The sequence below is a fragment of the Sprattus sprattus genome, assembly GCF_963457725.1.
Source record: "Sprattus sprattus genome assembly, chromosome: 3".
NCBI classification, from domain to species: domain Eukaryota; kingdom Metazoa; phylum Chordata; class Actinopteri; order Clupeiformes; family Clupeidae; genus Sprattus; species Sprattus sprattus.
Window position 1 is genome coordinate 12,522,636 of NC_137922.1, and position 12,195 is coordinate 12,534,830.

The window sequence follows — 12,195 nt, forward strand, 5'->3', positions numbered from 1 at the left end:
TGTTCAGTTTCGTTATGATAATTTTTCTCTCTCTCTCTCTCTCTCTCTCCCTCTCTCTCTCTGGAATCTGTCTACATACGGTTTCGTATTGAATTCTCTGACAGGCGCCTCTCAAACGTTAATTACAGAGGAATCTCTTGACGGATCAGAAATGGACAAATAGGAGCGCACAGTTTCATGATGCTGTGTAGGAAATCTCTCACATCCCCTGGGACTTGCACTGAAAGAATCGCAACACACTTGCAGCCTTTTTTTCCCTCTTTTTTCTTTGGCAAAATTAATTAGGAACTGCCAGTCAAAGACAAACTGTAGCAATACCTCACATCTCTGGCCAGATCACTCTGAGATGTCTCCGCCATTTTGAAAATGACATCCTGTAGCTCGGGGCACATTCGGAGGAGAGGAAAAAAAAAAAAAAATGTGGTCTGATCAAAAACCAGTGCGGATTCGGGCTGAATGTTTCACTCCCCTTGTGTTGTTTTAATAATGATGGCATTGTTTCTGCCGGGTCGGTCTCTGATGTCATGGACGGCAGTTTTCTTGGTTGAGTACCTCTTTGATACCGCTTCATTTTGAGAGTTTCTGAGAGCTCTTTCTTAGCCTATTCTACCCTCGAGTGCATCACCACGGGGGCTGTCTCATATGAGAGCCTCTCGCTTTGGTTGTCTCTTATTTAACTTATAGCCATGCTGTGTTGCTCTTTGTGTGCTAGTTAGCATTGTGAATTCCTTTTTTTTACCACCCGTCACTCACAGTTCTCCATACTCTAATTAGATGTCATGACCAAACAAAGAAGGTCTTTGTAGACATCTCTGTATCATCTAGACATCTAGACATCTCTCAGCACACATCAAATGTTTACCCTTTACCAGATGCTTTGATGACCCCCTAAAGCAGTAGTATGGAGCAATTCACCCCTTTTTGAGGTATGTGTTTATGTTCAAACTAGTTTAGACATCTTCAAATTCATTTGGGTGGTGTGTCATCATGTAAATGACAGATCAACACACCTCTCGTACAAAATGGAGTTCTGTAGTCCGGGATAGACTACCCTGTGAAGATGCAGACGGCTTACACAGCACAAAATGTTATCATCCGAGCAAACTTTTTACAAGTGTCACCTGTGCTGTGTGCTGTATTTACAAGGTTTTCGTCAGCTCACTAGTTTTCGACTAAAACTCTTCACTGCTGGTTTCAGTTTGTTCGTGATGACCTGTGTTTGGAAAACACCATTTTCTCTTCTGTATTGCACTGTACAGCAGGTCCCTCGACAGCAAGCCCTCATGCTCCACACTCAGCCATGTAGGACCACATGGTGATCACAGCAAGCGGGCAGAACCCAAACGTAGCAGCTGAGCCAACAGGAACTGTTTTTCCACTAGAGTAAATAATGACCGCTGTGGCCCTTCCCCCTTCACAAACCTGCCATGTGGTCCCCCCCTTTCCACTGAAAAGCCTGTGGTAGATTGCCCCATAGAAGGCATTGACTGTGGACATGTCATGGTTCATCATAAGGTGTGCATGAATTGTAGCGATGAACATAAAGCAGGCTTGGGGATGGGCAGTGTCAAATTGTACTACACATTCTCAGTCTCTTACTCATGGAAAGTGTATGATTTTTGAAAGCTGACAGCACACCGAGTGGAGTAGACTCCTAGCTAACTGCTACTAGGGGGCAATGAACACTGCAATGAGAGATGGAGGGTATCTGTGTCACGGTATTCTGGGCTGTGCCAGGAGTGTGGAAGAGAGCTGAAGAGAGAAAGAGAGGTAGAGGAAAATCCAGAGAGAGAGAGGGAGAGAGAAACTATGACTGGGTAAAAGGAAAAGAGGGGAAAAACCAGCATCCATATTTTAAAAGGAAGAGAGGTCAATAGACAACACTCTTGAACAAATGGTTCTTAAAACACAAAGAGTGACTTGGTCGTTCGGGAAATACAAAACATACTGTAGAATTTTCTGCAAACTACCTTGACCTGCCAGTCATCTAAGAAATGCTTTGCTCCAGAAGGTCTGGTCTTTGAAACAAGCATTCTTGGCTCCTTTCTGACTTCACCCCGTAATCCCTTCGGCCTCTCATTATTGATCTCTATTACCTGGTATCCCTTTGAAATAGAAGTTGCTGCATCCTCCTAAAAAAAGAATGGGCAAATAAATAACTAAGCATGGGCCACTGATATTTGATTTATTTTGTATTCGTCTCCGAGCAGAATGTTATGTGATTCAGTTTCATTCGGATATTGCTGTTAAATAAATTGGACAGAGGAAGGAAAAGATGGATCAGATACCGATGCCTGAAAACAGAAGGGGTGGAAATGAATTTTAATTGACAGGAAATTACTTTTATGCTATTTTCATTTTTTTTATCTGTGGAAGTTTGTGTGTGTGTGTGCGTGCTTTCTCTCTCTGTCTCACACACACATACACACGCATACTGTGACCAGAAGTGCGTGTCAGGCTTGCTTGCTGTATTTGTTAGTGACTGACAGGCTTCTAACCTCACTGCCGTGTTCAGACGGAGCCTTTCACCCCGAGCAGGTGTTCACCTGTCACCCAGTGCCCGCCCCACCCCACCCCACCCTACCCCATCCGGCCCTGCCCCGCCTCCGCTCTGCCGCTGCTACCCGCCAACATGGGGCATCGCCACTTAAAGTCGCCCATCCGGTGGTGAACGCCCCCGTAATGAAGAGAGGAGGTGGTAACTAGTGAAGAAGAGGAGACGGGGTCGGGAGCAGGGGGTGAGGCAGTGGTGCAGTGTAGTGCGGCTGTGTGTGGGGGCTGAGGTTTGGCGTGTGTGTGTTCGTATATGTGGCTGGGGTAGCTCATCGCTCTCTTTGCTTCACCCTGTCAAATCAACTGCCAGTCCAGATTGGGTCCAAAGATAGCCAAGAGACAACCTCCACTCTGGCCGTCGCATGTCATGCTCACACTATCTCTCTGCCTCTGCCTCTCTGTTTTTCTCTTTTTTCTCATTGTCTCTCTTGGTCTCTCTGTCATGGCTTTTTCATACGGAGTTATGGACTTATTCTTTATTTCTTTCATTTTCTTTGTAATGGCTACATGTCTGTTCATTTGACTGTCAATTTCTTAACACACATATGAACACACACAAACACACATACTGTATGAACACACACAAACACACATATGAACACACACAAACACACATTTGAACACACACAAACAAACATATGAACACATGCAAACATATGAACACACATATGAACACACACAACACACATAAGAACACACACAAACATACATATGAACACACAGAAACACACATAGAAACACATATAAACACACACAAACACACATATGAACACACATATGAACACACACAACACACACAAACACACATATGAACACACACAAACTCACATACAAACACATACTATGAACACACACAAACACACATATGAACACATGTGAACACACACACAGTCACACATATAAACACACACAAACACACTCTTTCACACAATTACAAAAGGCAGACTGAAGCATGATGACGTTTTGGATCACTTTCTCAAATGAACTAGCCCTGCCTGAATTTCATTCATCTCTTACAGAACAATAAACTGTTTCAGCCTGTGTGTGTGTGTGTGTGTGTGTGTGTGTGTGTGTGTGTGTGTGTGTGTGTGTGTGTGTTTGTTTGTCCAGCAATGCCAACGCTTTTCAACCCTTACAATAATAAAAGCCTCTTCACTTAAGGCAATGAAATGACCTTGAGCCAATTTACAGTACACTGATCACTTAGCAGTTTCAATGCTTTTATTTTTTTTCCGCCCCCCGCCGCGATGTAGCTAACAACATGGCTGACAAGCACCCTTCATATAAACATGTCTCTCTCTGTCTGTGGCTGTTGGCATAGTGAATCTCCGAGGCCCCCTCGGTGCGCTCGAATTAGAGCACTTCTTCAGAGAAACTCCAACTCATCAAGGACCTTCTCTGAAGAGGCACAGTCACAGATGTGTAGGGTGGTGGGTGAGGATGGAGAGATGCTCCAATGGGGGCGAAGTGTGACAAGTCCTTCGAGCTGTCCATCATTTTTCCGCGTGTGATCAACTATCCTTTGCGCCGACCTTGAGCGCTTGCCAAAACGAAAGCCATTTTAAATCAATGACATTTTAAAGTGGCACGCCTGAAAAGGTTATGTCACTGCACTGACATTATCAATATTCCCAATATCCTACAGCTCAGAGTGGCTCCCATACATGCACCCCCCCCCCCCCCTCCTCCCCCCCAACGGCTCTTAAGATGTCCTAATGAATTTTAAAAAACAATATTGACCCATGTACTGTATGTGGGCAATACAGAAAATGTTTTGGTACATGGGTTATGAAAGCCATATCTCTGTGGGATATCAGAAAGTGTGTATGTTTGCGGGGGGGTCTCAGCAAAAGGGCAAACCAGGGCAGAGACGTGGGGGGGGGGGGGGGGGGGGTTAAGGCAAGAGAGAGGAGTAGACCCTGTACTCTTCACAAAATAAGATCAACCTATTCAGCAGGAGAATCTAACGTAAAGGGATGCGATGTCTCTGTGTCAGTGTGTGTGTGTGTATGTGCGCACGTCTGTGTGGGTGTGTATCTATGTGTGTGTGTGTGTGTGTGTGTGTGTGAATGTGTGTGTGTCCGGTGTGTGTGTCTGTGCGTGCCTGCGTGCGTGCGTGCATGGGGTAGGGAGAGTATTTGTTGATTTGCTTGAGTGAACCTCCTCACCATTGTTAATTAAGCCTTAGATTTTGGTTTGCACCTCAGTCTGTGACTTGACCACTGAAGCTAGAGTCTAACCTTTGTCATTTCCATTCCATTATGCCTACCTTGAGCAAGACACCTGCAGACTGAACATGCAGGCGATCCCATTAGCACTTTTCAGGCTCATTAGAGGGACCTGTGATATTTGCTGCTTATTTTTTTTGTGTGCGTGTGGGTTTGTGTGTGTGTGGGTTTCATATGTGTGTGTAGCTGAGAGGGAGAATGGCAGTGGGATGAAATACCAGACTTTCATGTATTTTGCTAGAGTTTCGACTGTAAACAAACAACCAACAAGAAGGATACAAACTGAGAGAGAGGGGGGGGGGGGGGGGGAGAGAGCAAGAGGGGGAGAGAGATAAAGAGAGAGTTGGTGAATTAGTGAGTGTGTGTTTGTGTGAGCGGACTGGTTTGCTGTCAGTGGTAGTTGCTTAAATGGGTGGCAGATACTCCTGTTCTCCCCTCAGCCTCTTGGAGCCATAGAACAAGACAACCAATCACGGTTTCATCGACAACCAACATCAGTACCCAGGCCCAATCTCTCTCTCTCTCTCTCTGCTCTGCTTTCCAATCTTCTCATTCTTTCTACTCCCCTCTCTCGCGTACAGTCATCTGTACAACTCTAGCATGTCATGTTAAATGATGTACTATCGTTTTAAATGAGTAAACAATTGTGTCTCATTCTTGTATACCTTTTACAGATAATTTCGATGGTTAAAATATTATGTAGTAGACCTCAAGACGCCTATATTTATAAGGGTCAGCAAATAACAATTGTCTGTGGTCGTTAAGCACCATGAGTATAGAGCCATGTGATAGCACGTCGTCTGCACATGATCGACACAACGATAGTCTCCGTGACGAATTAGAGGAAAGATGCAGCGATCGCACCCGGCACATCACGCATTTCCCTCTAATGTCCTCTAGATGGTGGTCTTCACCGCAGCACAAGCATTCTGTTGCTTTGACCATGCAACCTCTGCCATTCAGTAGCAGCAGACGGCATGTCAGGCACTGTACATCCGTTATCATCAATGCATCATCTAAATATTGTACGGTTCTGGACAGATCTAAAATCGGTGGCTGAAAGAAGAATATCTTTAATAGCGTGGTATTAATGTTACTCACAGGTGGGCTTTGATGCAGGTTTTGAAAGACACTTTCATAGCAATAACTGCGACAGTAGTGGATCATGGGCTATTCGACACGGTCTTTCCATTTTTTGTTATTCTCTAACCCTCTGCATTGGCTTCAATCCCCACATTAACTTTTTACAAGACACTGACGCGCTGATTATTGCCTTCAATGGTATGGCTATTATCAATTTTCTGAGCAGTTATAAACATATGCTTTTCAGTTTTTCTACATTAACTTTGGCGGTACATAAGTGGCGTTCTCTGTAAGCTGTGGGCTTCATTGCCCTTGCTTCGTTTTCTGTCATAGCCTACAAGGACAAGCTACTGAAGGCACCGCGTGGAAACACGAACGCTGGGAGTGCAAAGTATTATACTAAACCATCTTTTTATTCAAGCACATGCTTTTCGCCAAGATAAACTACTCTCATTACTTTGATAACTGTTCGTTGCCCGTTACCGAAATTGACTGCGTTCCCCCGGATTCCATATTATGTTGGTAATTGTTCTTTTTTATTTGAAACAATCCTATGTTATTTGTTATTAAGTGCAATGCAAGATAAGAAAACATAAAGAAACCGGAGAGAGCCGTGCATTGAATTAGGAAAGGCGCTGAAACCGTAGCTGTAGACTGAAGACTTCAGCTCTCCGCAGCCGTCAGTTTATCACCCAGCGTTTCGGTAGGAGATGCTCCAGCTTCAAGTGATGCTGGCGAGAGCCAATCGTATCCGTATGACTCTCTGCATCGAGATTCTAACGGCGAGATGGACCAATCAGCGGCTTTGGGGGCGTCAACGTGTTGTAATTCACACCCCCCTGTGGGCTTACTCAGAGTTAGTGCAAGAAATTCAGTTCTGAGAAGGGGAGTGCAAGGGTACGCGCCATACTCCATCCCGTGGCAGCATCCGATTCCGTTGGACTATTTGTCGGCTTTCTCTAGTCCAAGCAGGTCGCCTTGAATCAGGTGCCCTTTGTAACGCGGGAGATCTGCCAGGAAGACCGTGGATATCATATCTCGCCAAAGAGATAAGTTAAATAGAAATGTCTTGAATCTCAGAGGAAGATAATTGCATGAGGAGAATTTTGAACTTGGACTCCAATTTGCTGGGATAACCGTGCCACTTGAGCAGTGTGTGCTTTAAACAGGTTGCTGACAAGCCAGTGAATACGCGGCTTATTTTTGGGGGGCAATGTGCTGATGCGGAATAACTACGCGGGACCTATCAGTCCTCAGGAGTGGAAGGTGCGCCGCTGATCACCTGATTCTATTTGGAGAGGCGCATCCACCGACCACCGCAGTCCGCGCATGAAACGGTGCATTTCTTCGAATGGAAAGTTAAATATCCATAAAAACGAACTGCCTGATCCGTGAAGGCTCTGTGAGTCACCTTTGACTGGTGCCGTTCTCGTCCCCTCAACTGCTGTCATTTCGATGGGAAAGATATTTTTCTGACACCAGCGTCCCCCCGGAGCTGTGCTATGATCAGTACGGATATCGTTTTATTGGAGTTAATGAACATCTCCCATCCATGCGAGTATAGAAAGGATTTGTAGCGGAGATGTGCGACCGGAACATTCGATAACAGACATCCTACACACTCAGATCCGCGGGAGAAAAGGTGAGTAGATTCACATAATTCTCTATGCGTAATTGTATGGTTATTACCAAATTCAGCTTCTGATCATTTCAAATGTATTTCATTATGCTCTCTTGTCATTGCAGAAGTCAATGTTACTATAGCAATGCCTAAGAAAAAGGGCGCGTTGCTCTAAAGTTACCAAGGGCAAGTGCTTTAGAGGCATTTGAATACTCGTTATGCACATTATGTGGAGGGTCTTGAAGGGTGATGCTAAGTACTTGACTGGCTACAGTGGATGCGGCAGCTTAATCTTGCCATCGTGTGCCCCCCGTTGTAAAGATAATGATTATCTAGAAAAAAACAAGAAAAGCGAGCCTTGCATGGCAAAAAAGACTAAATGTTATTCAAATTAAAATTATGAATACAATTATTATTATTATTATAGTGTTAGTGAATCAGTTATGATTAAACTGGATTAGCTAACTACTAATGACAGTATTTAGACTGTTACACTGAAGTGTTGAATATAAAGTGTTGAATTTATTTTGACTGAATTCATACCCTGAACTATTTGCTAAAAGTCCACACAGTGAGTATGCCACAATCAGAAGTGAGGACTAGATGTAGAAAATTGAAGTGACATTTGTCTGACTGCCCGAAAATGAAGCCTTGTAATGAACTGTAACCACTGTTCATTTACAGGGTCGTGCCTGGCTGCCTCTTGGCTGCAATTGCAAGGTTTCACGAGACCAAATCTCTGATCACATTGCATGGAGATCACCGTTTGAAACACAGAGGCTGGGAACGTAATTATATCATCATCATCATCATGGACTTGAAGGATTTTTATCTGTTGACTGCCCTCGTAGCCTGCTTTTGGCTGGACCCATCCATAGCGCAAGAACTTATCTATCCCATTCGGGAGGAGTTGCAAGAGAACGTGCTTATTGGAAACATACCAAAGGACTTGAACATCTCCCACACACACCCGACCACTGGAGCCAGCGCTAATCTGGTTTACCGGCTGGTGTCTAAAGCAGGGGACAATCCTCTGCTCAGGGTGGTGAGCAACACGGGGGAGATCTTCACAACCTCAAACCGCATAGACAGGGAGAAGCTCTGCCCCGGCTCGTCCTATGAGGAGAGCGAGTGTGCATTTGAGATCGAAGTGGTCATCCTGCCAAACGACTACTTCAGGCTCATCAAGATCAAAATCGTCGTCAAGGACACAAATGACAACGCGCCGATGTTCCCGTCACCAGTGATCAACATCTCCATTCCGGAGAACACGCTGATCAACAGTCGTTTCGCCATCCCCTCCGCCACGGACCCTGACACCGGACCCAATAGCGTTCACAAGTACGAGCTGGTGAACAGCCAGAGTGCCTTCGGGCTGGACATCGTGGAGACGCCAGAGGGGGAGAAGTGGCCGCAGCTGATTGTGCAGCAGAATCTAGACAGGGAACAAAAGGACACGTACGTCATGAAAATCAAAGTGGAAGACGGAGGCAATCCCCAGAAGTCCAGCACAGCCATCCTTCAGGTGACAGTGACTGATGTCAATGACAACCGTCCGGTGTTCAAGGAGAGTCAAATTGAGGTCCACATTCCGGAGAATTCCCCCATCGGGACCTCTGTGGTCGGGCTTCAAGCCACTGATGCAGATGTCGGTGCCAATGCTGAGATAAGGTATATGTTTGGCACTCAGGTGTCCCCAGCCACTAAACGACTCTTTGCACTGAATTCAACCTCTGGCCTCATAACAGTGCAGAGACCACTTGATCGAGAGGAGACAGCCATTCATAAGCTATCTGTGATGGCGAGTGATGGAAGCTCAAGTCCGGCCAGGGCTACAGTGACTATCAATGTGACTGATGTCAATGACAACCCCCCTAACATTGACCTCAGATACATCATTAGTCCCATCAATGGCACTGTTCGGCTGTCAGAGAAAGACCCTATTAACACAAAGATTGCCCTCATTACTGTGTCAGACAAAGATACAGACGTAAATGGCAAAGTTATCTGTTTCATTGAAAAAGATGTTCCATTTCATCTCAAAGCTGTCTATGACAACCAGTACTTGCTGGAAACCTCTGCTCTGCTAGACTACGAAGGCACCAAGGAGTACAACTTCAAAATTGTGGCTTCTGACTCGGGAAAACCGAGCTTAAACCAGACAGCACTGGTGCGAGTGAGAATAGAGGATGAAAATGACAACCCGCCCATCTTCAGCCAACCTGTCATTGAACTGACTGTGAAGGAGAATAACAAGCGGGACCTTTTCCTCACCACCATCATTGCCACTGATGAGGACAGTGGTAAAAATGCAGAGATTGTTTACCAGCTTGGTCCCAATGCGTCCTTTTTTGACCTGGACCGTAAAACAGGTCAGCTGACCGCGTCCAGGGTGTTCGACCGCGAGGACCAGGAGCGGTTTCTCTTCACCGTGACGGCACGTGACAACGGGACCCCTCCGCTGCAGAGCCAGGCTGCGGTGATCGTTACTGTCCTGGATGAGAACGACAACAGCCCCAAATTCACCCACAACCACTTCCAGTTCTTTGTCTCGGAGAACCTGCCCAAGTTCAGCACCGTGGGGGTGATCACAGTGACGGATGCGGATGCTGGGGAGAACGCAGCAGTGTCTCTCTCCATCCTCAATGACAATGAGAACTTCATCCTCGACCCGTACAGTGGAGTAATAAAGTCTAATGTATCTTTCGACCGCGAGCAACAGAGCTCGTACACTTTCGACGTGAGGGCTATGGATAACGGTCGTCCTCCGTGCTCCTCGGCTGCCAAAGTGACCATCAACGTCATCGATGTCAACGACAATGTGCCCATCGTGCTGTCCCCACAGTCCAACACCTCATTCAAACTGGTGCCTCTCTCAGCCATCCCAGGATCAGTGGTGGCTGAGGTTTTTGCTGTGGATGGGGATACAGGCATGAACGCAGAGCTCAAATACACCATCATCAGTGGGAATAACAAGGGGCTGTTTCGAATCGACCCAGTGACGGGAAACATCACGTTAGAGGAAAAGCCCACCGTATCAGACATCGGCCTACACAGGCTGGTGGTGAACATCAGTGACCTGGGATACCCACGGTCTCTACACACACTAGTGTTAGTTTTCCTCTATGTGAATGACACAGTAGGCAATTCCAGTCACATTTATGAGCTCATTCGACGTAAGATCGAGACCCCTATCGACCGACCCATCGGGGACGCCAGTGAGACCTACCAAAGTGGGGACTACCTGACAATCATGATCGCCATCGTGGCGGGAGCCATGGTGGTGATCGTGGTCATCTTCGTCACCATCCTGGTGCGCTGTCGGCACGCGTCACGCTTCAAGGCGGCCCAGCGTAAGAAACAGGGCGCGGAGTGGATGTCCCCCAACACGGAGAACAAGCAGAACAAGAAGAAAAAGCGCAAGAAGAGGAAATCGCCCAAGAGCTCGCTGCTGAACTTTGTCACCATCGAGGAAAACAAACCGGACGACCCCGCGCACGAGCCCATCAACGGCAGCATCAGCCTCCCGGCTGAACTTGAGGAGCCGAGCATCGGGCGCTTCGACTGGAACACCGCCCCCACCACCACCTTCAAGCCCAGCAGCCCGGACCTGGCCAGGCACTACAAGTCCGCCTCTCCGCAGTCCGCCTTCCACCTCAAGGCGGACACGCCGGTGTCTGTTAAGAAGCACCACGTCATCCAGGAGCTGCCGCTGGACAACACCTTCGTCGGCGGCTGTGACACGCTCTCCAAGCGCTCCTCCACGAGCTCGGACCACTTCAGTGCCTCGGAATGCAGCTCCCAGGGAGGTTTCAAGACAAAGGCCCCCTTGCACACCAGACAGGTAAAGGAGCACTTTTACTGGTCTATAAGCAGCGCTTATAATTGCTCTGTGCCACAGTACTAAAGTGCCAGTCATAGCTGGATGGCAGAGAGTAAAAAAAAAGAAAGAAAGAAAAAAAAATGGAAAAGGTCCCACCTTTAGTTGTCATCATGTCTGTTTTAAACCAAAAAGCAACATTCTCATCATTGTGGTTAGATTTTACAATGAGTAATCACAGGCACATTGCTGATGTCAGTATGTAGCATCTAGGCATTTTATCTCTGGTGTCTGTTCCCTTGTTTGTTTATTTATTTTGCTTGCTTGCTTACCTGCTGAACTGAATGAAAAGTGAGCCAGGCAGAAAATTGCTTACGTTTGGTGGGATATGTGAAGATAGACAGCCAGTGTCAGAACTTGATACTGTAGGATACGAGACTAGAATGGTGAATTGTTTTTGGGGGGCCTTTTAATCACTGTACAACAACACAATGCTTTCAGACTATGTAAAAGAAACATTTTTTTCTTGCCTGTCTACTGCAATCACTACTCCAACAAGCGCTTTGCCAAATACCCTGCCGTTTGGGAAAAACCCCTGAAAATGACCCCATTCTTGCGCAGGCAGGTTCAGCTACAATAAGGCTCCTTTCCCGATTGATCATTTTGGCGTGATTTATTTATTTATTTTGTCATGTCCACATTCTTGTTGGCAGCCCACTTCTTTTTTTCTTTTCAGCCTTTTCAGTGTGTTTCTTTGATCTGTGTTTCATCACAATACAGACCAACCTACACAGCAAGTAATAACTTTGGCTCACACGTTAATATCTTCTGAGGAAAAAAAAAACAGAAACATAAATTGCCTACTTTTTTAGTTTTACTACTGTTATTAG

General features: G+C 46.2%; 1 protein-coding gene across 1 annotated transcript; it reads left to right on the plus strand.

The window, feature by feature from the left end:
- Positions 1-8,296: 8,296 nt before the first annotated feature.
- On the plus strand, positions 8,297-11,392 carry pcdh9 (protocadherin 9; the record flags this gene model as incomplete). The annotated part of the gene is made up of 1 exon (XM_080835228.1): positions 8,297-11,392. One exon carries the CDS (start codon positions 8,297-8,299, stop codon positions 11,390-11,392), a length of 3,096 nt encoding a protein of 1,031 aa, XP_080691354.1.
- Between the last annotated feature and the right edge of the window lie 803 nt (positions 11,393-12,195).